Source organism: Porites lutea, chromosome 10 (genome assembly GCF_958299795.1).
Source record: "Porites lutea chromosome 10, jaPorLute2.1, whole genome shotgun sequence".
NCBI classification, from domain to species: Eukaryota; Metazoa; Cnidaria; class Anthozoa; order Scleractinia; family Poritidae; genus Porites; species Porites lutea.
Window position 1 is genome coordinate 25330720 of NC_133210.1, and position 27810 is coordinate 25358529.

The following is a 27810-nucleotide window of genomic DNA, read 5'->3' on the forward strand; positions in this document are numbered from 1 at the left end:
TTATTTGTATGTACCTGAAATACACACCACACAAGCCGCCCTCTCAGGCCAGCACCAGGATTGAGGCGTTAGGTCACACTCCGTTAATGACGTCTCATTTCCATCACACTGAGCGCTATACTTGAAGGAGAAACGTGATGCCGATGTAACTGCTGCCATAGCTCCTTGAAACCCGAGCTGTTGGCAAACTACATTGGCTTCCTTCATATCCCATCCGGAACCGCAGACACTCCCCCAGGATCCTTCAAAGAAGACTTCAACTCGGCCTTGGGATGTAACGTTACCCCAACCAGCCAATCTAACTGTATTAAAGACAACAAACAAAATAAAAAAATATTAAGGATCAATGCAGTTATTTACCATTCATTGGAACCCAAGGACAGCAATGCCGGAGTGTGTGTTCATTCAGTTATTTTGCCATTAACCACATTTAGTATAATTACATTGATGGTTATCGAAAATAGAGCGCTATGACACAGTGCTATGGTTGGCTAGGAGCTTCGCTCCTAATTCTTCCCGATATAATCACCGCGCGGTGATTATAACATTGAAGGCTAGCAGTTTTCAAAATGGCCGCCAGATTTGTTGATGTTTCGGAGTTGGGAATTGATCAATAGTTTTATTTTCTCGAATAATCATCAATGGAATTATACTAAAACAATTAGTCGCGTCAGACGACGTGAATATCGCCGAATAGTCACCTCGAATTCGTCACGGTGACTATTTAACAATTATTCCTCGAGCCCGAATGGGCTCTGAGTCAATAGCCCTTGAGGCCGAAGGCCAAATGGGCTACTGACTTAGAGCTGGTCAAAAATATCGAGACAAAACAACTTTAGCTAGTTAAAGCTAGACTTTAAGCCTTGTTTGCCGCCAAAAAGCCAACGCTTTGCGCTACTAGTGGGCTATAACATATAGCCTAGTAGTAGCTCAACAAATCAGAACGCAGCATTGATAATAGACAACCACTAATTGGATTTTACTAATCGCCGATATTCACGTCGCCTTCGGCGACTAATTGTTAAATAAATACAACAACAATATACAAGAAATTTATAATACATTAAAGATAATATAGTATTACACTATTCTAAATACATTATCAAAGTGGTAATGACAAGGAAGCCTATAAAGAAGCCATAGGTGGGTTCATATAACATAGCCTTCCTGGAACTATAGAAAAAACCATGTGAGTGAAGGTTACTGAATAGAAAAAAAGGTGAAAGTGCGCAGATCAAGGGCGTCAATGATGTGAAAGTGAATCGAGAGTGTCGTGTTGGAGCTGATCTTCAAACCCATGAGCAGTTCCTCAAAGCGAGTCTGGCAAGCATTTTAGTCTGCCATCTCTCTCCCCATCGATACTTAAACTCTTTCGCCATTTTCTTGAGTTCACTTCCTGCCCAAGCAGCTCGGCTGACGCGCCCTGGCCCTGAAACGATGGCAGGCGAAATATTTTGAATCAATATTAACGCGCTAGGATGTTCGTACAGCGATCCTCTTGTATTAGCAATCTGATCAGGGTGTTCAGCGATTGGATAAGGCGTGATCTTGAAGACTCAAGCAGAATGGCATAACTTGAGTGAACTTGGTGTCTTATCGGCGAGAACGTTTGAAAATACAAAAAAATCATTACCGATATGGTCTTTGAAGGTAAACGGACCTCAAAAATTTTAAAGCAGCGTTTAATTTCCGATCTATGTAGCTGATGTTTGTCGGTCGTTGCCCCGTTTACACACTTTATTACCCAGAGAGAAGGTTTTTGGAACTCAGAACGTTCAAACAAAGAAACGCATATAACGTATTTACCTTTTGAAGAAGGAACGCCATAAGGAAAAATATAAAATTATGATGGTTTTTGTTTTTCCATAGAAGGTTTAAACCAGCGGAGTGTGATCTGAACAGCGTGATGACAGACAGACAGCCTAGTGTTAACTGTACCTTTATGGCTGATAAAATATGAAATATTTCATAAAATTTTTTTTTGTCGTTATGGCTAAGTTACTTTCTGCTTTTATTTTACCTTTTGGTCGACATACAACACCAGCTTTATCCTTGCAGTCATGAGTTCCCAAAGCACCATGTTCACATGAGAAGAGAGAACTTTCGTTTCCTGTACACTGCATTTTATTGATCCATACAACAGGTTTTGTCGGTCCGAATTTGTTAGAAAACGCAGACAAAGACCCATCAAAGTACATCATTCTGCAAGCCACATCAGCGTCGTGTTTGTCCCACTGATCTGCGCAAACCCAGATCCAAGTGTTGTTGTGGTAAACTTGTACCAGTCCTTCTCGGGGTGATCGTTCTTCAACTAAACGAGCTAAATGAAAAATAAAATAGCACGAGAATCAAGGATACGCGTTCTAGTTCATTTTTTAAAGTTTAGTATCATGATCAATAAGGTTTTTTGGTTAAAAATAATAATATTCTGAAGTGTTTTAACCTTACCTGTCCTGCAAACCACACCTGCGAGTTTATTACGACGACAGTACTTGAGTGGTCCTGCGGAGTGTTCACATTCTGTTAACGAACTCTCATTTCCTGTACAGTTTACGTGGTCCATCCATAAATTTCCTTTTCCCCTTCCAAAACTTGCACTTGATGTAGCTGACAAAGCTCCTTCAAAGCCAAGCTGACTACAAACCACATTCGCATCCCTTAAATCCCAGAAATCATAACACACTCTTCCCCAAGTTCCACTATAAAACACTTCCACTCGGCCTTGCGACGCCACAATACTTCCAACAACCAATCGAACTGTCGTGAAAAGAAAAGTTAGCGGTAGCTTTAATTGTTTTAGTGCAGAAATCAGAGACTTTCTGGTTAATTAGTCAAACTACTTCGGTGAATTTATGCATGGGTCCGATCTCATAAAGAAACTAAATCACTACCAGGGGAAGGGTTGGAAATAATGGCCTACGAGTACATTCACAAATTAATTTACTACCTAACGTAGTGGTTTTAATAATAATAAAGATAATAATACCACCACTACTAATAACAAAAATGTTATTATTATTACTACTATTATTTATCCTGGTAAAAACCGATGAGCTGAACACAAAGGAACAGCTAGTATAAACCGGTGATTAGCAATATAATGCATGCTTCTGATCTTATATCTGACAAATTTTGTTTTTTTCCGCTATTGTAGAGAAAAGAGTGCTGGCTCGCAAAGGCTTACCAGCAATGATACTCATTGCTTGATTCTAAAAACGCTCCAACCGTAGCGCATTCTGCATTCTCCCTAAACTGTACAACCATAATCGAATATGGGTAAAACAGTTTTCTTGTAAATTCCTAACAGAACATTTGTACTTTAGTAGATAGAAATAAATCCTATTTAACATCTTTAATTGTCTTGTTCCCTTCAAACCTTTTGATCGGCATAGCACACCAGCTTTCCTTTCCCCCTCACAGTTGTGTGACCCGAGACCTTCATGAGAACACTCAAATAAGGAACTTTCGTTTCCAGTGCATCTCAAGTTCTTCAACCACACCCTGCTCTTTCTCGTCCTTCTCTTTTCTCTGTACAGGAATGCTGATAACGCTCCATCAAAGCCCATCATTCTGCAAGCCACATCAGCATCGTGTTTGTCCCACTGATCAGCACAAATCCAGCCCCAAGTGTTGTTATGGTAAACTTGTACCAGCCCTTCTCGGGCTGATTTTCCTTCAACCAAACGAGCTGTCGAAAAAAAAGAGGAAGAGCGTAAGAGTCAGGGGTAAACTTAATAAGTGCTTTGTTTGGACGTTTAGTGTAAATAATCGTGCAGTAACATTGCTTAGTTAAACTGCAATAAAAAAAATGGGAGTTGTTTACATCTTTATTACCTGTCCTGCAAACCACGCTTGCGTCTTTATTATGAAAAAGGTACACTAATGGTTCTCCAGAGTGTTCACATTCTGTTAACGAACTCTCATTTCCTGCACAATGTACGTTATCCATCAATATATCTCCTTTTCCCTTTCCAAAACCTGCACTTGATGTCGCTGACAAAGCTCCTTTGAAGCCAAGTTGTCTGCAAACCACGTTAGCGTCCCTTAAATCCCAGTGGTGATAACACACTCTTCCCCAGGTTCCTCTACGAAACACTTCGACTCGGCCTTGCGATGACACATTACCTCCACCAACCAATCGAACTGTCGTAAAAAGAAAAGTTAGCTGCAGCTTTAAATGCAAAGTGCAGAAGTCAGGGATCTTTTATTAGTTAATTAGTAAATTTACGCTATCTCCCAAAGTTAAAAGCAAACCTCGTGTAAAAAAAAAAAACAAAGTACGACATTGCTGGACACGAAAACTCAAAACCTCATTGTGGACTGAAACGGAACCAAGAGAGGATAATGGAACAGAGAGAAAAACGCCCAGTCTAGCCCTTGTGATATGTACATTTTTGCAAAGTTATTTTTAGACCAATTCGTGAATGGCTCGTCCGTTAACGCTTTAAATTAATCAGAGGTTGGTTTCCGGAGAATTTCGCAAACTTTTATTCGGTGTTGTCAAGAGAGAATTCAACAGTCGCCATTACAATATTATGCATTATTATTCATTCAAATATTTGCCCTTTTCTGACTGGCTTAAATCCCACGACTATTTCATCATAACGAGGTAGCGTTGACCAAATTTGGAAGATATTTTTGATATATATATGGAGAATGACGTCAACAGTACGGTTTAACTGCCAGAAAAATGGACGGTAACCGAGGTGAAACCCTGTGGATGACGCTGCGTTGTTTAGAGCAATACAAAATGGCAGGATATTTCACACGTTTTGCGAAGAAGAAATAGCCAAAACAGGAAGAACACAACTTGACGGGCGACATTTGCTATTTGGAGAATCCTTTTATCTCCAGAACTTGCCGAGAAACAAATTTGGAAATGAAGACGGGAACTTAGCATCGATGAGATAAGCATGTTTCAGCTTGTTTTTAAACTAAGACTTATTTATTTTAATTATTTTGTTGCCCCTTTCGGCCTTATCCGGCCTTGCAGCAGGCAGCACCCTCCTCGATCTCCATAGATAATTCGCCAGCTCATACTCAGCCTCATTGAATAATTGCCGCTAATTGTTTGTATGGAGGCAACCGCGCGTGAACTTAAAGACGTTTCAGATAATTAATTGCACATTGTGCAGACGTCCCAGGAATTAGCCTTCCGTTTAATTACGACCTCTAAAATTAACTTTAGGATTCCCTTTCTGTCTCATATATTCTCTCCTGGACGGAGTCATCAAGCGTGACTAAATGGCTTCCCGATCGCTTTGCTTTTCACAGGATGGAACTGTCTTGAATTGTCCCGAAAAGTCGAATTGATGGCTCGTTCTATTAGAACAATTTCTTCTGAATAACTTTCTTGATAATTTCTGTTTCAAAGGTTTCTCTGAAATCAATTTGGCGTACTTTTTATATGAATGAAAGTTGATACCAAGAAGTTTAGTCAAGTGGCAAATTTTTCACTGGAAGCGATTTTCTTTGAAAGTTAGGGAGCTCCTGAAAGGTTTCGTAGCTATCGCGTTAAAACCGAAAACGTTAGGACAAAAAATCCGTCATAGTTCAGTGCACCTTTTAAATAAACCCCGTGCATATTGCTTGCCTGAAAATTTATATACAACTGTCTTAGTCCGCTGGAGTGGCAAATTAAGACGTTAAACAGGTTAAATTCTCAGTTAACGTAAAGCAAATTAATACTGACGCTTATTCTTCGATTAAGGATTAATTCTCCTTCAGCCGATATCATTTAAACGAAGCCTAACTTAATAGACCATTGTTTTGGACAATCAATATGGACCTCGAGATTAATACCGTCTGTAAGGGCATTTTTTGACAACTAATTTATAACCAGTTTTAAGCTGTCGAATAACCGGCTTTATTTTAATTTAAAACTTTTAAGGCTAGTAGTTGATGCATCTTATTGTGACGTAGTATTATTATATCAACTCGTCTTCGATTGACTCTATTTTAAAAACACTTTTTCTGGCGGCGCGGAGCATGATATAAGCCAATAAAGCAGCACACTCCGGTCTCTGTGTCAAAGTTTCTACTGATCACTGAAAGGTCTTGAATAGTATTTCTATGCCAAGTCTATATGTTATATCAGATAATAAACTTAATACCTACCATCGTTGCTCCCTTTAACATGCCAAAACCTTAAGCCTGAAAAGAATGAGACGACGCTCATGATTAGTGAAACACTGAGACTGCTTGGCAGCGAGGAAGGTCGCCAACGGGTTCGATCCCCTGGGCCTAAGAGTTACGGACCGGCTTAATGTATACTGTAGCCTACGTGTAGCCGCACCCTCCCTTCGTCGGGGGGAAGGTACGGCTACACGTAGGCTAAATGACCTTTTTTTGTCTGTCTAGCTTGGTTTGGATTGTTAGAGCCATCTCTCCTCCACTAGAGAACGCAAAAATGGTGTCCTCAATCTCCTCGTGGTAAATACATTGACGCGTAATGGAATTTAAACTTTTTCTTCTTAAATTTTTTAGTATTTCAGGGGTATCCGACTAGCAAGAAAAAACAAACACCCTAACCTGGAAATAGAAGTAAGATCATCGAAAAGATGATGTTCTCGCGAATTTTGTTTGTTCTGAGCATCGCTTTTGTCCTTGGCCGGTCACCCACTAAGCATAACAGCTGTGATGAGCCAAACACGCTGCATTAACATCGAGCCAGTCTACTACTAAAAAGCCGTTTGATGATGTGTCAATAAATTTGAACGTCATCCAATACCTGATTGTAACATAGAGAAAATGAAAAACAGTACGCTTTATGAGGGGGGCGTTAGGGTCTATAAAAAAAAAAAACAGAAAGACCGCTCTAACTAAAAATTACCCAAAACCGAAAGACCGCGATAGATTTCGATCAAAACCGAAAACCGCATACAAAACCATCAAAACCGAAGATTTACACAGCTCAATTCAGTTCACAAAACCCTGGTCTAGATCTCAAACGTCGGTGATATGTGGACATGATCATTCTAGGTACTAATATATGTGTCATCATAGTATCAGCTCTGTCTATGGATGCTATGGTCGTAAAACAGACATATTTGTCCTAGAATCCTCCAAGAGAATTCAGCAAAGATCCTCGATTGATAGCAATAGAGGACATTAGGGGAAATTTTGCGTCCGCAAAAAGCTCTCCAGGTGTAAACCGCCATTAAAAATCCAGAATCCCACTTTGCGGTTTGACCTGGATTGACTAAATTGACTTTTTGAACATCAAAACCCACTATATCTACAAGCCGACTGAAACCTTTCAATATACTGACACTTTACCCCGTGCCACCCTCCGGCGGTAAAAAGAGGTTTCATTATTAAAAAGGCAAAGCAATAAGATTACTTAGAACAAACTCTTAAAAAAACACATTTGAGGGGTGCGGCTTGCGAACTTTAAACAAGGCCTCCAAGGTCGCTTGTATCCTAAACAACATAATAGAAAGCTCGTTGTCGGAGGTCAACGTAAACTTTGACTTATATAATATCGGCGCTAAAACAAAAGCAAAGAAGTAAAGAGACACTATTGCCTTCCGTTACAACATATCACCAAGCGGTACAAGATCTTAAGAAGACATTGATGACATAAACTGGAGTCTAAAGGAAAATCAGCGTCCTCTGAAAACAATTTTTGAAAGACCTCCGATCATATGCTACAAAAGAGGTAAATCTCTAAATGAAATGCTCGTAAGAGCAAAAATGTAACTTGAAGGCAGTTGATAATGCGGCAGAACCACAAAAACCACATTGTGAGCTTGTACAAGTCTGTCTTTGACTTCCTTCTAAATTAGAAAAACCAAAAAAGCACATCGGTCACCAAAATCCGAAAACCGCTTTATTTTTGCCAAAAAACCGAAAACCAGATGCTAAAAACGGAAAACCCGGAAACCGCAACGGACAACAAAACCGAAAAACCGAAGTTGACGCAGAAAAATGGCAAAAACCGAAAAACCGAAAATCCCAACGCCCCCCTCCTATATGTATGTATAAGGTACCCGATGATGAGAGCTATGAACGCTGTAGCAAAGTAATAATGTTGTTACCACAAACGACGAAGTGTTACCATTAAACTTATAAAGTAATTATTTTTTACAAAAAGAATTTTCCCAAAAGATTTGTTTTTTATCGCAGTTGGGGTGAGAGGCTTAGGTCGGTTCAGGAATTCATAGCATACATTTGCCCAAGGCGTTAAAGTCCAGCGGCCATTTGCCTCCCTTGCGATTAGCATATGACAATCCAGGACGCATAACGAGCCATTTCCCAGAAAACGGTCGTTGGGTGCCCCTGACAATCTGCGGTAAGATGGTTAAAATATCCGGTCACAAATAATTCCACGTTGCGCCTGCGATTTCCAAAAAAATTGTCTCTAAAGGAGAGGAAGGAACAGTTAAAAAAGAATCAGAGAACAAAGAACACAAGCAAGATGAGTCAAGATGCTGCGTTACTTATTGGGGTTAATTTATTACCAACAGCAATACCATATTCGGAATAGCGGGAAAAATTAAGTAAATCTCGCTCTATTACTTGCGCGCTCAAGTGCAATGGCACTCAAGACGAATTTTTCTCGTTTAATTTTCGTTTGTGCACATGCTGGTAATCTTGTGAACTTCACTGAAGCAGGTAAATCATTTGTATTATGGCCGCAAGGTGAGTAATTATAAATCTTAAAATAAGATAAAAGTTCTAGCTATAAAAGCGAGCGGACTATTATGTTGAAGACGTTTTCGCAAGTGAGCCTCAGAAGTTGTCAATTATGAGGACCAGCTCAGTCGCTAATGAAGCTTTTAAACATTATGTATGTCATATTAATAAAGCCGAGGGGCTCTGATGAACAATCGCTTATTAATAACTCCTATTTGTAATGAGGAATACATTTTTTTTATCTCTGCTTAGTATAAAGTAATCATTTTCTGTTATTCAGTTTGTTAGCTTTCTGTAAAGTCTGGTAAAGCGCTGTTGGCAGTTGAGGAGAAACCGTTGCATACGCGTAACCGGAGGCCTGCAAATGAAAAGAAAAAACCGGTCAATTTTACCTTACTAACCGTCCAAAACCTACCGTTCATATCATAATGTAAAAGGACACGTATTGTTGTCCTCTAATCCGCGACATGATAAATTGCATTACAGTCTGTATTACTTACATAAACGACAAATAGGAGTTATAAACTCTTAAATAACTTAATTAATAGAAAGCGTGAGGTAATACACATCGTACTCATTATCTTAGCTCTCGCACAACTTTGAAAACTGTAAAATTGTAATTATGTGGATTACAGTTTAATGGATCTAGTTTGTAAAATTTCTCCGTTCGGTTTTCAGTGATTATGGTCCGGTCAAATTGCTCGGTTATGCAAACTTATTTCTTTTACCAGCCGAAGCTCTCCCGGGCGCAGCGAAAGCACCATGGGTACGAAAAATTGGTTATCTATGCATCCAAGAAATTTTGGTTCTGACAAATAGTCCGTACGTCCACACGATCATGTTAGGGGATGTGAAATGTCTGGCTGTCTTTAAAGTCCACGGCATATGCAAATGGTGTTTAACTCGAACATCCATCTTATGATCAATTAATAGCTGTTCAACTAGGGTACCCGTTACCATGCAGTTTCACAATGAATGAATGATTCACAATGAATGTATCGCGGGCTTAGGTGTACAAATCATTAAGGTGACGCAAGAGCCATGTGACTTGTTTTCTTAAAGTTCTCCGCTGACCAGTTGTGGTATTCAAGTGATCGCAAGCTCAGAAAACTCTACTTCAGAAAGCGCTTTCTCAGAACGTTTTCAAGAGAGCTTTGCTGTTGGCCTTGGCTAAATCTATTTAAGATTACACAGCGTGCTCAATATCTATATCTGTCTTCCCATTGGCTTAAACTGGAAGCATACAGTTAATTTTGCCAACTAACCGCAACAAGGTGCCAAAGCGCTCATTACCGAACTAACAGTTTAACTTTATGTGTAAACCTTTTTCTACCCCGAATTTCTTTTATTCTCAAATCAACCCTATCTCCCCCCAAAAATAACCAGACTCCTCCACTCCTTGAGATCTAAAGGGGTTCACATCCAGGGAATCTAGATTAAAAGGCTTACTCTCTTTAAAGTGACGCATGAACCTACGAACCTGTTCAACGTTCTCATAAGCTTCATTTTCGTCCTTTTTCTTCATCTGGGCAACATCTGCGTTTTCATAAAATGCGTTCATGTGCTGCAGCCCTTGATAAAGGTTTTCCACAGAGGCCACAGAACAAATCCCAGAATACAGAGGTGTTCCTCTTTCTCTTGAATAAGAAACAGCATTGTTCTCTTCAACCATCTCAATGTTTTCCTGTTTGTCTCTCCTGGTATTTTCTTTCTTTCCATGTAAGTGATGCCAGAGCCTCCAACTCACAAACCCCGTGCCCACAAGAGATACGGAAAGTAAAATGCCCAAGACAATCACAGTGACTGTAAGTTGCTGAATATGTGTCTTTGTGCCACCTGAGAAAAAATAGAGGTTGGAACTATGACCATGTTTACAACAGCGGGGTCAACTTCATAAAAAACGTCAAAACGATACGTCTTTTACGTGTAATATAAGAATAAAAGCAGCAATATTAGTAATGCCCTTTGTATTAGGAGCGGCAAGTGAGGATAAACCCTTGCAATTGATGATGTCAAAGCCATGATGTACGCTATTGACAAGCCTCCTCCGACAGTTTTGGTCCATAAAATACCGGCCGACCTCTTTTAATTTTATTGGTCTTGACCCAGCCGTTCACGCAGGAGACATGTCCAGGTTTGCACGTAGCTGCGAAATTTGCAAAAAAATGGAAGCTTTGTCAGATCAGTGAAAAGCAGTGAAAGAGGGAAGCTGAGAGGGCCCTAGCTTTAAGTGTCCGGCAGGCCAGGACGCAAGTGAACGCTTGGTCTAGTCCATAAAATGGTGTTACCACACACGACGGCGGTGACCCCTTTGCGCGAGCCAACAGCGCTCGCAGATGCTCTACATGAGGATATCACCTTTAACAAGTTGACCCGGCTGGGCAACCAAAGAGTTGATATGGAGAAAAAGTTGGCCGGTCTAGGAGAGTGACTCCGCCATCGAACTGAAGGGTAACCCGGCTAGGGGGGTTAGCCTTCTAGTCGAGTTCTGTAAGGAAATGTATGACAAGTTGGTTCGCCCAGAATAGCTCGGGTAGGTGAGTGACCTTTCTACCCTGGACAATTTTTTTTCACGTAATCGGGGCCAAAGCCTATTGCATTTTTACCGGTCTCGTAACCGTCGCCATAGTTACATCAGGGAGCTTAAGCAACGACGACGGCGACGTCAACGAGAACGGCTTAAGAGCAAAAGGTTAAGATGAGAAAAACAACACCTCTGCACGTGCATCACGCTTTTTTGTACATTTCTTTACCGTCACTGCACGACTACGACGTGAAAATGCCTATTTTCACGTTTTGTTGAGGACGTGAACACAAGGCAACGACTTTCTTCTTCTTTTTCTGGACTTCGATACAGTCTTTTAGAATTCAACTCCAGAAAAGATTGGCAAGATTTGGCGAAATGAATGAGAGAGAATAGGCTCGATAAAGTTTGAAGCAGGGTGACATCACTTTTTAAGTAACGTTTTCGTAGCCGTCGCCATCGTTTTTGCCTTAGTTCCCTATTTTAATTTCCCCGATGATTGCCTTGCTACGACTGCTGACGCAGTGTGATAATAGTGATTATAACGATGTTGGTGAATATGGTGATGATAATAATGATGACATGACTCAGTGACGAGACATACAGATCCGTTTAGTCTGGCTTGCATTCCAAGTACCAGCAGATTTTGTGTTTTTCACCTGTCTTTGTAAGGATGGAGAAACAAAAATAGGAGCTCCTTAACAGTAACGACGAGATGGGGAGGGCAGATAATTAGGCCATTGAGTGTAGGTGCTGACACCAGAGTGCTTAACCAATAAAGAGATCCGATCGACTTTACCTTTGAATCTTTTTCTTTCTACGGCTGGAAAATTCGTGGAAAAGTCTGTTTCAGAATCTGAGAATGAAACGTAGATAAGGAATTTTAATCATTGTTTGGAATACAAATATAACAAAAATACTAAATATTTATGAAGATGTTAACGCTGGCGATATTAATTTCAAGGCGTTGATTTTAAGTGTCCGGAATCTTCTGGAATGATAATGCTAATGATGGTGATGATGATGATGATGATGACTATGATGACGGCGATAATAGGGACCTTAAGTAACGACGACGACAACAACAACGTCCAAAAACAGTTGGTTCATGAGCAAAACAACACCTCTACACGTACATCACGCTTTTTAGTACATTTCTTTGACGTCCACTGCACAACTACGACGTGACACCTCCCAATGCGACGATTTATGGAGGACGTGGACCTACTACGACAAATTTTCCCTTCCTTATTTGAACATGGATAAAGCCCTTAAGAATTCAATTCCAGGAAAAGTCGCCTACATTTGACGAATTGAGCGGTTCCAAAGAGACGCAATAAAGTTTGAAAGGATGCAAATTCATTTTTTTAGTGATGTTTTCACTTCCGTCGTCGTTGTCGTTGCGTAAGGCCCCTAATGATAAGGATGACGACGACGATTATGATGACGATGACGATGATGATGATTTCGACGACATGATGGTAATAACGCTCCTGCCATTGATGACGCCGGATTACGATTAGAATGATGATAGTCAAGATGATGGTTGTTGGTAATTACGATGATGATGATGATGATGATGATGATGATGATGATGATGATGATGATAAGGAGGAGGAGGATGCTTAAGTCCCGTTAAGTAATGGGCCTGGAAAGCTGTTATCGTTTACATTAAAGATCGAGGTTTCAATAGTTTTTCAGGTCATATTATAAAACTATCAGTTAACCAAAAATGGACTGGTTTGTTAGCTAGGACCCGCCCTTTTATTCTTTGAATATTGATTTGAATATTTGATTTTGGGGCCGAAAAGATATTTGATTCTGCAGGGAAAAAATTTCCCGGATTACACGAGGCGAGTGCTTAGTGACAAAATTTCCTTGATTACATGGGGCGGGTGCTTAATTGATCATTTTCAGCATACCAGAACTGAAACTCTAAGGAGCCCTAACTCCATAAATAACTCGTGATAACTTATTGTTAAAAAATAATAATAATTTGGCTTGTTATATGGCTAAGTCTGTTCTCGTCCCGTGATTGCTCAATTTGCGGTCCATAACTTACTAAACAGACCAAAATTCTTAAACTAAACGGCCATTGTGCAGCTAACCAAGCCTTTAATCTAGCTTTTTTTTTTAATGAGAACGAAGTTGATGAAGAAAGTGAATCGTAAATTTAGAGAGAATTCTAGTCAGTGTCTGAAAGTTTTAGCGCAGGTCACAACTGAAAAGACGAGAATGGACTAGCAGAGATTCGACACGTTTTGCCAAAGAAAATTAACGAGCGAATCCTTCGACAAAGGCAACAAACTTACTTTTACAAGCGTCTTTGCTATTTGCAGTGTTTTTCATTTTTTTTTTTTTACAAAGACCAACGAAGTAAAGATAGAACCGACTTCGAGGCAGACATGGAGTCCAGTTTCCAAAGTGCTCCAGTGTTACATTGGCGAGCTAAACCTTACAGTGCTCTTAGTTTTGACCGAGTAAACTTTTTCAGTAGGGTGCATTTGTTTTTACTTTCTGTTATGTGCTATTGTTTTCTTGAGCCAATACAACTTTCATTTTTGACGCCTGTCAAATGACAGTCAAATCGCGTGTCCTGTTCTTTTTTCCGGTCTCCCAAACAGGAAGCCATATAAGAAACTTCTTATTAGCCTCCTTTTCTTCGTCTGTACCCTCGCCATAAATCGATGGAAACAAAACTCGGTCCGTAATTTTTAGTACGGACCGAGTTTTCTAGTTTCTTATATGGCTTCCTGTTTGGGAGACCGGAAAAAAGAACAGGACACGCGATTTGACTGTCATTTGACAGGCGTCAAACTAGGCTAATAAGACGTATTTACGATCGTTAGATTCTACTGCCACTGCTTGGCTTGACTCCTGTAATCAACGGTACTTCAATAGTACCAAGACACAGCTGTAATGTTTTCGCTTTCGAAAGATCTGACGGTAATATTTTGCTGGAAAAACTACGGATGCTCGGTCTCGGCACTAAAAAAGTTTTCCTGTAGAGTTCCCCAGGGTTCAATACTAGGTCCTTTACTATTTCAAAAAGGGTTATTTTTCAAGGCTAGGCAAAGAATCCTTTTTATTGTTAAAATTTATAATGATGAGATCAAATTCATTTTGCTACTAAAGGTGATGATACACGGGACGATTCGCAACGACGATTTTTAGCGTAGCATAGCGTTGCAATGCTGGAACAATGTTATAACCATTCGAAACAATGTCGCAACAATGTTGCAACGCTGTGTCGCGCTAAAAATCGTCGTTGCAAATCGTCTCGTGTAACGTCACCTTAAAAGAGCCGAATAAATAAGTTATCCAAGAGTGTGTGACCGTTGTTTATAGACGAAAGAGGAAAAAAATCAACGCAATTGTCTCGTAGTACTACTGTCCGTTGTAGTGGCAGCAGTACCAGAGGACAGCTTCTTCTCTTGGAAAACATGATCAGCAAGACACAGCCTTTATTTCTACGCTGAACGTACCTGAAATGCATACTACACAAGCCTCCTTGTATAAACAGTAGGAGCCGTTAAAAATCTCGTGGCGACACTGTATTAATGACGTCTCATTTCCTGCACACTGAATTCCATACATCAATTTTGTTCCTGGGAAATCCGACGATGTAGCTGCTGCCACAGCTCCTTGAAACTCAAGCTGACGGCAAACCACGTTGGCTTCCTTTATATCCCAGTGGGTACCGCAAACTCCTGCCCATGATCCATTGAAAAACATTTGAACTCGGCCTTGAGATGCAACATTACCCCAACCAACCAATCTAACTGTGATTAAAGGAAGGAAAGATTTTAAATGTTATCGTTATTCATTTATTTATCTATTTTAAGAATGGGAGGGGTAAATACAGCGATTTGCAATTCAACAGAGCAAAAAGAACAAGAAAACTCGCTAACAAGTTCGCTTGCGAAAAAAGACTAAGTGCAGCCATTGATAGCCTTCAAGTTTGCTTGCAACGTTTGCAAACTGCTCCGAGCAAACTGTTAACCAGATTTTTAATTATGCGGTGGACGGTTGCGAAGTTGCCATTAAAAGAACATCCGCTTGAATTACTGGAAACCGTTGATGCTATAGCTGACCATAGTTTGCTACAAATATCGAGAAGAAAACGTAAGGAAGCTTACTTCAAGCGATTTAAAACGTTACCAAAACGCAAATGACCACGCTAAATCCATACCGCAAGTAACTATATTCACGTTTCTTACATTATGTCGACATTTGGAGTCAAAAAGTGCAAAATTCTGTATTTTATAATGCATTTCACTCGATCAATGACTTAAACCAAGCCTAGAGCGGCAGTGAATTAGCTGGTAAATGGCAGCAAATGTATGAAGGCTGCCTGAAACTGTTTGTTTTTGTTTTTGTTTTGTTTTGTTTTGTTTTTTTTGCGAAGATGAATATTATTTTGTCGTAGTAAATAAACTTAATCATTATTCTTTGAAATCTTGGTGAATGTTGGCACCAGCAGTACTTACCCGCGGCATTCTGCCATTATTCACCTTGATTTCAAATAACAATAATATTATTAACCTGCTGTAACAAATTCAGTATTTAAATGAGGTATGTCTGTCAACCGGCAATACGGTCTTCCAATACATCACAATCACACTGTGCGTCTTAAAAGTATTAGTACAATAAATTTTAAATTCTAAATGTCCAGTACTTTTCTTTGTGCTTTTATCTTACCCTTTGGCTGACATACAACACCAGCTTTAACCCTGCAGTTACGTGTTCCCAAACCGCCATGCTCACATAGAAAGAGAGAACTTTCGTTTCCAGTACATTGCATGCTATTAAGCCATGCTGTGGGTTTCGCCTGAATGGTTTTTTCTCTGTCATAAAACGCAGACAGTGATCCATCAAAGCCCAGCATTCTGCAAGCCACATCAGCATCGTGTTTGTCCCACTGATCTGCACAAACCCAGATCCAAGTGTTGTTATGGTAAACTTGTACCAGCCCTTCTCGAGGAGATTTTCCCTCAACTAAACGAGCTGACGAAAAAAGAAAAGAAGAATGAGAGGTAAGGTGTACAGTCAAGTACTTTGTTTCGAAGTTAAATGTAAATGATCACAGTAACATTGATTACTTAAATCAATTTTTGATCAACCAATCAATCAATCAAGCAAACTTTATTTAAGCCCCAATATCCACATACAAATTCTCCAATCTGATCTCTATACATTTCCTTTAAGAATTAGTTAAGGGAATTTGATGAAAGATCAAAGCATTTTCTCTTTGGTGATCATTTTATTAATTCTCATAACCTCATCTCATGACAATGTATGGATATCGTGAGGAGAAAATTGCTGTTGGTCACTATTGGGACTTAAACGAGGGTGATACGTAATAGGGGAAAAAACACTAATAAACTTGTGGCCCTCACCTATGGAATTAATTAAAAATATAAACATGTTAAAAATATATAAAAAAATTAAAATTAATTATAAGTGGATAAGGCTAGAAATTACATATATACAAATAGGAAAAGTCTAAAAACTACAAGTTTGAAACGTTGGCAGCTGCTTGTGCCTTTCTTGAAAAGACAGAAAATGTCTGTATAAACTAGCTTTAAAACATTAATTGAACTAGAAGTCCTTAATTTTAAAGGTAAGCTCAATTCCAAAGTTTGCTTACCGTTGCAGAAAAAAGAGTGGCCGGCCCTTTCCCTCGCATTAAGCGCGGTGTGCGCACTCCCAGTTGTTCTGCCGTGATGCTCACTATTGAGACTAAGTAACCGTGAAATAAACAAAAACAGTGAAAAATGTTTTCCTACCTGTCGTGCATACCACACCTGCGAATTCATAACGACTACAGTACACTGATGGTCCTTGATTGTGTTTACATTCTGTTAATGAGCTCTCATTCCCTGCACAGTTTACGTTATCCATCCACAAGATTCCTTTTCCTTTTCCAAAAGCCGCACTCGATGTCGCTGACAAAGCTCCTTCGAAGCCGAGTTGTCTGCAAACCACGTTAGCGTCCCTTGAATCCCAGTAGTCAAAACACACTCTTCCCCAGGTTCCTCTATGAAACACTTCCACTCGGCCTTGTGACGTCGCATTATCTCCACCAACCAATCGAACTGCCAAAAAAAGAAAAGTTAGCTGCAACTTCAATAATAATAATAATAATAATAATAATAATAATAATAATAACGGTTTAATATCAGTACATCCATGGTACGGCTCTTCGCCTGATATAAGGGTAAAATAAGGAAAATAAAATAAAAATAATATAAAATAAACTTTAAAAAAAACTTTAAATGCATAGTGCAGAAGTCAGAATTTTTTTTAATAACAATATTAGTCAAACTACTACAAGCAAATTTACACATATATCCTATCTGCTGGAAGACTGAGGGTTTGTTCAGTATTGGCCTACGAGTAGATTCACAAATTTAAATCTCGCATTTATCTTTGTTACCGATCAGTCGTATTTCGCACCTTTTGATCGGCATAGTACACCAGCTTTCCTTTCACCTTCACAGTCGTGTGACCCGAGACCTTCATGAACGCACTCAAATAAGGAACTTTCATTTCCGACGCAACTCAAGCTCTTCAACCACACCCGACTCTCTCCAATCTTCTTCTTTTCTGTGTACAAAATATCTGCTGTTAACGCTCCATCAAAGTCCATCATTCTGCAAGCCACATCAGCATCGTGTTTGTCCCATTGATTAGCACAAACCCAGCCCCAAGTTTTGTCGTAGTAAACTTGAACAAGTCCTTCACTGGATGTACGACCACTGACAAGACGAGCTATGAAAGGACACAAGGGTGCAGAATTTATGCATAAGTTAATACCGTGTATTAAGAAATCTCATTCGTTCGCCAGTTACGCTCACTTGTTCCATTTTTCATACAAAAACACAAGTGGATGAATATCGTACAAAGCACCTTCCATGTCGTAATGTGTTTATTATGTGCATACACTGAGACATTTATCATTCTGCCACTAGTCTTTTATATTAATCTTTTTTCATTGCTAAAATGTTAAAATTAGCCGCTACAAATAAAAAAAAAAAGAAAAAGAAAAGAACTTAATATTTCGACAAAAATAGACTGAAATTTTAACAGGGGTAACTGATATAAATAACACAGGAATCACAAGTTATCTCCACTTTTTGTTTTAAATCAGTTAAAAATGATCGATTGCAAAATCAGTGGCAATTGGTGTGGAAAAGCCGGTTGGAATAACACAAGGCAAAATTATATATTAAGCTGTCTTTTTGCAGGCTTTCTACAGACAATTTTCTTCCGTTACAATGAAATGAAGGAAGCTATTCTCTTCCAATGCCCGAAATGTCACTGAATTGCTCACTAGGTCTACGAGAGAAAATACTCTCCTTTATAGTCTCATGATCAACCAATTTTGTCTTTGAATGACCGCGAGAGAGGTCGCAGTAGTGAAGCGCTGAAAGCACCCATAAAAGGCGGGAAACTTTGCACGAGACTCTCACACCTCCGTGGCTTTTGATTTAGACGCCTATTTTTCACACCCGTGAAATGATATCATTTGCGATTCTGATTGGACTTACTATTTTTCTCACGTGATAAAAACAGCGTTAGTTCCTCTGATTGGCTATAACTCATTTGCGTGATTGCATCTCAGCATGTATAAAAATACTATTCAGGTAATCACCGATTAATAAGTGCGTTCGAGTTAATAACTTTTCTTTATAGCTCCACGTTAAACTTTATACCATCAAGCATTATATTTTAAAGTAGGGAAACTTAGATCACAAAAAACTTTTTACAAAGTGTACATTCTTTCTATGCTCTTCGCGTAAACGGCTTCAAGTATGGTAGATCAAAATGTGAAGTAGCTCGCAATAAATCCTATTTTGTGAAAAAGATAATTAAACATATTACTCCAAACTTTAAATTAAAGCAAGATGACCTCGAAGGTAATCCTGGCTTCCTGCGTGACACAACTTGAAGTGAAAATGATCATAGGAGCGACATGTGAAACAGAAAAAATCTTTTGCATTATGCGAACTAGCTGTTCATCTGCCTAATTTCAGTTCGTGTAGGTCAGTTCATCATATTTTACTTTCTTGGCGGGCGAGATGGTCTCATCAACAAATCCTGCGTAGATTTATCAGACGAGGATAAAGCACTACATATGTATCACTGATACGCGAGTAAATTTCTTTATATGTACTTTATTCCAGAATGTGCATATTTTTTGTGCATGTGAGAAGCAAAAACTACAAATATATAAATATACTCACTGACAGACTCAAACGCATGCATGGGTAAATCCTCACGGCACAAAATAGTGTTACCTGTATTTATTTGTGTCTTTCTAGGAAGTTACAGCTCGATTTGACTGGTATATTAGCAGAGAAAGGTACGTGTAGCAGTGAAAGTGATATTTTCAGGAACTCGGAGTAAATGTATTATCCAAAATGGCGCAGAAAATGCAGAAGTACGACAAAAAATGCTTCCTGAAAAGGTCACTCTTGAGCACTACAGGACACCCAAGTGCCACAGGAATCCCAAAATTATGTGTTGCGTTCCTCTAACATCGAACGCAACAATAAAAGTTAATATATGTGAAAAGTACACTAAAAGTTCGGGCAACCAACTTTGCGAGGTAATTCATGCATGAATGAAGACAAAAGTAAATATTAGTGCGGTACCTGAGTGGCTACATTACAATGTAGAGGGAAATATCTTGATCGTATATTCTTATCAAGGATATCTTAACTCATTGTCTTCGCAAAGGATTTTAAGTTAATCACCTGCAATGCACTCTACATGAGCAGCCTTGTTATTACCACAGTAGCTCGACCACCCGCTTCGATGACACATTGTTAACGACGTTTCATTGCCCACACATCCTCGCGCTTTAAACCAATTTTTTGTTTGATCTGAATTGTTTTTGCCGACAGTTGCTGTAACAGTTCTGAAAACCAGAGCTCCTGGAAATCCAAGTTGACGACAGATTATGTTGGCATGCTTCAGATCCCAGATATCATCTGAGTAGCTTTCACCGCACACTGGGTCCCAAGTTCCATTGTAAAGCACTTCCACTCGGCCAGTACCGAAAGATTCCATGTTGTCAGCACCAACTAAACGAGCTGTTGTGAAGCAAGTTATTTTCAAAATTAGATTTGTCGTTTTGGCTCCGAATCGAAAACAAAAGAAAATTAAAATACGGTTATGTGGTTCAATGTCGTCCTGATAAAGGCCTATCATTTCAGTTACCCTTTTTTTAGAGGCTGAAAGCTCGGCTCTTAAGTTTCATGTATACCCAGTTTGTTTGTTTGTTTTGTACATTTGACAGGTTGCTAACTCTAGATCTCTTGTGGATTCTTATTTTGGCTGGATTTCTGCAGTTGTGTGCACAGGTACACAAGGCTCATGTTACAAGAGGGAGCAGCTACTAATATAACTCCCTTGAGGGAGGACCTGAGTTGTGGCCGTTGCTTTCACCGCCAAAAAGTCCCGCATGCTTTCGTATCAAGACAAGTCAAAGACACGCTGGGAGAGTTTCCGTTCTTTTCAACAGATATTTGACCTGATTTTTTTAATCGGTATTGAATACAAAGACATTATTCAGATATATATTACCCTTTGGTTTGCACTTTACACCAGCTTCTCTTTTTCCTTTACAGTTGTGTGATCCCACTGAACTGTCATGGCCGCACAAGAGGAGAGAAGATTCATTTCCAGAACATTGCATGTTAATCAGCCACGCCCCCACTCCTTTTCGCTTTTTCTCCAGAAGTGTAAAATTAGCTGACAATGATCCATCAAAATCCATCATTCTGCAAGCCACATCTGCATCTTGTTTATCCCACTGATCAGCACAGACCCAGTGCCAGACGTCTCTGTAGTAAACTTGCACTAAACCTTCACTGTTTGACTCTGGCTTATGTACTAAACGTGCTAGTCAGATAGAATAAGAAAGAATTATTATATTAAGAATTCGCTAAAACAGAAAACTGAAGGATATCAACTTGGAAGCATTGGATAGCACCAGTTCTAACAATGTAAGAATTCAGGTTAGGAATCTATGCTATTGCTAACAAAAGGGAAAATAAAAGACCATTTTAACTATAAAATATAAAGGACCTGCATAATTGCAAACAACTCCAGCATCTTCATAGTGGCCACAGAAAAAGTGTCCTCCCACGCCTCTGTGTTTGCATTCCCTTAATGCGCTCTCATTTCCTGTGCACTGAACGTGAGACATCCATATATTTCCTGTTCCTTCTCCGAAGGCCGCCAACTTAGTTGCTTTTAAAGCTCCTTCAAATCCCAGTTGTCGACAAACTACGTTAGCGTCCGCAAGGTCCCAGCCATCATCACACACTGTTCCCCAGGCTCCATTGTAATAAATTTCCACACGGCCCTTGTGATGAGTAACGTCACCACCGTCTCGCAACCGGACATCTGAAAAATTTTATTTCAGTGATAGATATAGGCTATGTTAATTTGAGCTTAGCTTTAGAATGTTAGGGTTACTTTCCCTTATCTTTTAATAATTACTTCAAGGAACGAGCAGTCTGTACGTATCGGACGGGTCACATGATGCAAGCGAAAAACTGTCTCGGTTACTTCACCTCTCAGTGAAATTTGTTTGACTAAATCTAACACTTCGCACCGTCGCTAATTAGTAAAGGACGATTGTTCCCCTGCACATTTCCATATTTCCACTACGATACGATCTGGATAATAGGATGATAGTCCCCGCTGGCTTGATTCAGTGTCAGCAACCACTAGTTGTAAGTAGAAGAGAATGGTGCATCAGAGGAAACGACATGTACATTGCGAGACAAACGATAATTTTCTAGTCTGTTGCTGTGTCTAAAACGATCAGAACAACAAAAATTATCATTGTTTCCGAGCTTCTACCTTTAGTTATTAGTCCTTACTTTCGCGGGTACCTAATTTCGCAAATTTTGGCGAGGCAGTATACGTATTTCACGGGGTTTTTATTTTCGTGATTTCAATAGGCAAATATGAAAAAAGCACATTAAATTTTGCGATTAAACCTTCATCAACTTCCTTTCTTTTTTTATTTTCAAATAGTCTGAACTTTCTAATTTAAGATTCGCTACCCATATGTAAAATCCTTGCAAGTAAGCGTTATTTCACTGCAGAAGATGCAACTGTACATTGAACGTACCAGTAAACCACTAAAATAATTTGTGTATTTTCATATCCTGTATGTGTTGCTGTTATTATCAGTTGTTACAAAGTAATCTTTTTTTTCTGTGAATTAAGGGTGTGTTTTTTCGGGGAGAATCCAAAAACGGATTTGTGATCTCAGATCTTATGGATTCTTCACCTACCAAAATAACGGAAGATCTGAAAAAGGATCATTTACCAAGACAACAGCATGTCCTGGTGCTCCTCGTGATGAGAAAAAAAAAGAAAAAAAAAACAAACTGATCCTCGGGGCGAAGACAAGAAGGAAAAGCAACATAAGCTAGGTATGAATATACGAAATGTAGATATTTCGGTTTGAAACACAAACGTTTCTCGAATAGAATACACACCTTAGGATTGTAAGATTATAAGAATTTAAAACTGAAGCCGATGAATTGTTTTTTTTTTAATTACTTGGAAAATAAACCGGCGTAAGCAGACATTACATACGTACAAAAAACATGACAAGTAAGGGTTTAAAAACAGTCTACGAATAATGTGAACTGAGATGACAAACATGGAATTTTATGCAACTAATTAATGGCTCAAAATTAAAGCGCCATCAACATAGGTTCAGTTAGAAGTCATACATGTACGGCATCTGTTGTGTACCATTTTTGTTCGAAAAACAGCTTGTCAAAAATACTTTTTTCAAATCCTTCCCCCCCAAAACGCTCAGATTTTGAATCTCAAAAATCCGGATTTGGATTTGATCCGGAGAATCCACCCTGAGTGTGGATTTTATGGATTCATGATCTGTTTTTGGATTTGCCCAAAAACAAGCAAAATTCCTTTTTGGATTCGGAAATTCGGATTTGGATTCCCCAAAAAAATGCACCCTGAATTTTTATTCGCGGGTCTTTAATTAATCTCGCGATTCTTTAATTTACAATCGCGAAAAACGCGAAATTAAGTACCAATTAAGTACCAATACGGTACCCTTGGCTTACATGGTAAATCGTTTGGTCGAAACTTTTCTTGCCGCGGCAACCCCGGCCATTGCGCATAGTTTCATTTATAAAACGACCTTCTTTCTCACCTGAGCAAACTACACCTGCATCTTGACTATGATCACAGTTTTGTTTTCCCCAGCCGTTGTGACGACACTCTGTCAATGATCTTTCATTACCAGTACACCTTACGTCATCCATCCATATTGTTCCATTTCCTTGTCCAAAAGTCGCAGACACGTGTGCTTTTACAGCTCGTTCAACTCCAAGCTCTCTGCAAACTACGTTAGCATCTGTGAGGTCCCAAGAGTCATCACACACTGTTCCCCAGGTTCCATTGTTAAACACTTCCACTCGGCCTAGCAGGATGGAATCTGTACCATTGACCAACAAGCGGACATCTATTGAGAAAAGCAGATAAGACTAACATCTAGTTCTCCTTATATTATGTCACTTTTAATCAATTAAACAAGAGGGGCATGATTCCCAGGACCACCTCTTATGAGCGACCGAGACCACTTTTGTGAGTGATCTTTTAACTGAATACGGTTGCAAATTGCAGGGTAATTGTGACAGCGCAGAACCCCCGATACATTAAGGACATAAATTTTGTACTTTTAGTAGGCAGCATCTCAGTTAAAATGAATGTACAGAACGATCTACGCAACTCAGAAACCAGGTGGCCTGGCCTATGGAAGGCCATCACCCCCGTAAACAACTACAAAACCTTGGCGAAATACCTCGTGGGAGGGTCGGCATTAGCTACGAATTCAAACCTTGAATGTATTTTATATCAACTGTACTTTTAGCGCCCATGTATAAGAAAGGTAGAAATCCGAGACGTATCACAGCTGAAAGCGGAGCGCAAATTGCGTACATGTCAATGAAACATTTACGTCCAAACTCACTTAACGGCGTGAAGGCCCGGGCGTGAAGGACTGTATAACGATGCATTAATTACTCAAAAATAACGTTTTAATTACTTGAGCACAGGACACCTGCGTCTTCGTCATGATCACAGTTTTCTATTCCCCAACCTCTGTGAGAACACCCTGTTAATGATCTTTCGTTGCCAGTACACGTTACGTCGTCCATCCATATTTTTCCATTTCCAGGTCCAAAAGCAGCGGACTTGAATGCCTTTATAGCTCTTCCAAATCCAAGTTGGCGACAAACTACTTTGGCGTCATTAAGGTCCCAGTCGTCATCACACACTGTTCCCCAGATACCATTGTAGAACACTTCCACTCGGCCCTCTGAGATGTATCCACCATTGACCAAACGAACGACTACAAAATGACCATTCAATTAACTTAACACCTTTTGTCCATAAAATTCGCCACTTAAGAAACGAGACTGAAGCCAAAATGCGTCCCGCACGTATTTGTTTCTGGGATCCTTAGTGGGGACGCGCGCAGATTAGCTATTGGCCAATTTTGTTTTTCGCTGTCCTTAATAACAGTCCCAGACCTTTTTGGGAAACTTAACTCGGCCAAGCTCCCTTCTGATTTTTGAGCTATTTTGAAAAAATAGCTCATATGTCAGTGGTGTGAGTGTATGTATCTTTGTGGCTTTGTAACTTTGTATGTTCGGATCTTTGTTGCAAGAGCCAATAAGGTTGAAGGTACTATTAGTTGATGCTTAGGAACCAATGAGATCTTAGCATCTACTTAAACATGATATTGGTAAAGGTCGAACAAGGGCACTTTGAGACCGCCATCTTTATTCTTCACAATTTTTTCGTCTTTTATTACGGCTACAGGTGTTTGGAAACATTATATTAAATATCTTCATTATTCAAACGCTGTGTACAGTGATGCAGCTGTTTAAGGGTTCATATTTTAGTGTTGAAGCTACTTCAAGACATTTCTGACCGAATTCGGCTATCGTTAACGGTATTAACGCACGTATTTATGAGTTGTGTTTCACGTGCTTCAAGGTAGAGTATAAAAGATCGTATATTTTCAAAGCTCTTCCAGTGAAGCAATAATTGATATTTAGATATAGACTTTTATTCGAAAGTATGCGCCCTATAAAATGTGGTTTTAGAAGTTTAAAAGGCAGCTTGTTTTTTTGAAAGCTGTACCGAGTATTGTTAATCCTGTAAACAAGCTTTAAAAATATTATTCTCTCGCTTACAAAGTTCAACCGACCTTTTTCGTTCTATTTAGTAAAGATGCGTAACTTAAGTAGAAACAGTGGCGTTAGGGAATAAAATTGGAGGAAGCTAGTTGACACAATAATCATGATATAAGTAGAAATATATTTCGGCAGTTTGATAATTTTCTTGGAAGTTAATAAATGTTAGGCTATCAACCTTGACCTTGCATGAAACATAATTTAATGGCAGATGTTGTAGTAAAGCCGAGGTGATTTCTTAAAATCGTTTAAGAAAATTTTGTAACATCTTCACATGCAAATTGTGTGCATGAGTTATTTTTAAAATTCTCTTTACTAGATTACTGTGTGATAACTCGAATTCCCTCACGTACGAACGACGAAAGGGGGCAAAGTCCGACACTTTCACGAGCCAGCTGTGTGACTGTACATCACATGCAGATTGGCTTTTTACAATAATAATAGTAACTTGGGCGTATGAAGACCTGTTTCATTTAGTAACCAATGCCTTAAAAAAGGCTCTTGTCTTTTAGGAAGCAATAGCTTTTAAAACATGACGAAATAAGTTGTCGGAGTTAAAGACTGTTTCACAAAAGTTTGTTAATAAATGTTAAGTTATCAACCTTGACGTTGCATGAAACATAATTTAATTGCAGATGTTATAATGAAGCCGAGGTGATTTCTTAAAATCGTTTGAGAAAATTTTTAGTGAAGAATTAGCCTTTTTTTAACGTACGAATTGTAAAAGGGCCAAAGACCAACACCTTCACGTGCAAATTGTGTGCGTGAGTTATTTTTATAATTCTGTTTACTCAGCTAGTTTACTGTGTGATAACTCGAATTCCCTCACGTACGAACGGCGAAAGGGGGCAAAGTCCGACACTTTCACGAGCCAGCTGTGTGACTGTACATCTCATGCAGATTGGCTTTTCACAATGATAAATAGCAACTTGGACGTATGAAGACCTGTTTCGTTTTGTAACCAATGCCTTAAAAAAAGGCTCTTGTCTTTTGAGAAGCAATAGCTTTTAAAACATGAAGAAATAAGTTGTCGGAGTTAAAGACTGTTTCACTGAGTAGAATCGCACGTGAAAACCTCGTGAATGGTGATGATGCAACCATCTACCACAATGACAAAAATCCTGGTATTTCGTAACTATTCAGTATTCGATGAGTCACATTTTGGCTTAAGAAACTCCGAGGAAACCTTATAGTTTTCCTTCTAATCAACGTTTGGTGAGTAGAAATTTATTTCACTTTAACGATTTGTTTAACTTGCACCAGATGTAACAGGGAAAGACAGAGGAAAGTGAATATATAGCTTGAGGATCGACTCAGCTGAGCGTTTCGCGTTTTCATTTTGTACCGCAATACGCAATTTCGCACAAAAACCTAATCTACATTTAGGATGAAAGAGGTGGATTGATCACTGTTGGTAAGGTTACACCGAAGCATTAAAGTTACACTGAAGCATTCAAAATAGCTCATGCACGTTTAACGTGCCTATGTTTAAAATATTGTCTGTGTAAGTGGGTTTGAGTAGTATATTGAGCATTCTTGACATCAAAGCACCGCCGAGATTTTTCAGTTTTATTTCAGTATAACCAGTTTTAAGCCGTCGAAAAAAATCTCTATTCATAGGTTTGGAAGGCTAGAAGGCGATGCATTTTATTTTGACAAGGTGATACATATTGAGCTCATCCTCGATTAACATGAAAAAAACCAATAAAGTAACACACTCCCCGCTTTCACAAAACTTTCTACTGATCATATGTCTTGAATACTAGTACTTCCGTGAATAGTCTATATGTTATTTACTCCCAAAATCAGCATGATACCCACCGTCTTTGCTCCGTTCAGCATGAAGAAACTTTAAACCTGAAAAGAATTTGATGACGTACAGGATTAGCTCAGGTGGTAGACGGGAAGGTCACCGGAAGGTGACTGGCTCTATCCCCGAACTCTAAGAGTTACCGACCGGTTAATGTACCGTCTTTGTCCTGCAAATAGCTTTTACTTCTGCGCGGTTCGGATGGCTTAGTGGAAATTACTGAGCGATCTCTTCTCCACTAGAAGGCGTAAAAACAGAGTCGCGGCGTCAATCAATATCTTTTGAACATAGAAATTAAATAGTACTAGATTTCACTTTTTGACTTGTATTTAGCAAGAAAAAAACAAACACCTCTTACCTGAAAATAGAAGTAAAATGATCGAAAAGGTGATGTTGTCGCGAATTTTGTTTGTTCTGAGCATCGCTCTTGTCATTTGGCCGGTCACAGACGTAGCATTACAGCCGGTTGCAATAAAACAACACTTGCATACGCATCATTTACTCCACTGCTAAGTCTTGAACTTCATCCAATGAAAGGAGTGTAATGATCAGGTGTCAGTTTAGGTAATAAC

The 27810-nt window shown here is 39.2% G+C and overlaps 1 protein-coding gene across 1 annotated transcript; it reads right to left on the reverse strand.

Annotated features, from left to right (window-relative positions):
- On the reverse strand, positions 1 to 27688 carry LOC140949703 (scavenger receptor cysteine-rich domain superfamily protein-like). Its single transcript, XM_073398842.1, has 21 exons — positions 27597 to 27688; positions 27250 to 27285; positions 24273 to 24578; positions 23268 to 23690; positions 21260 to 21580; positions 20756 to 21073; positions 19924 to 20262; positions 17621 to 17935; positions 16951 to 17259; positions 15863 to 16168; positions 14647 to 14943; positions 11961 to 12017; positions 10118 to 10473; positions 6532 to 6634; positions 6118 to 6153; positions 3835 to 4143; positions 3377 to 3688; positions 2449 to 2757; positions 2021 to 2320; positions 1363 to 1429; positions 1 to 298 (listed from the first exon to the last, which is right to left on the reverse strand). The coding sequence occupies exons 1-21, from the start codon at positions 27670 to 27672 to the stop codon at positions 1 to 3; spliced, it is 5193 nt and encodes a 1730-aa protein (XP_073254943.1). The 5' UTR covers positions 27673 to 27688.
- Positions 27689 to 27810: the final 122 nt, after the last annotated feature.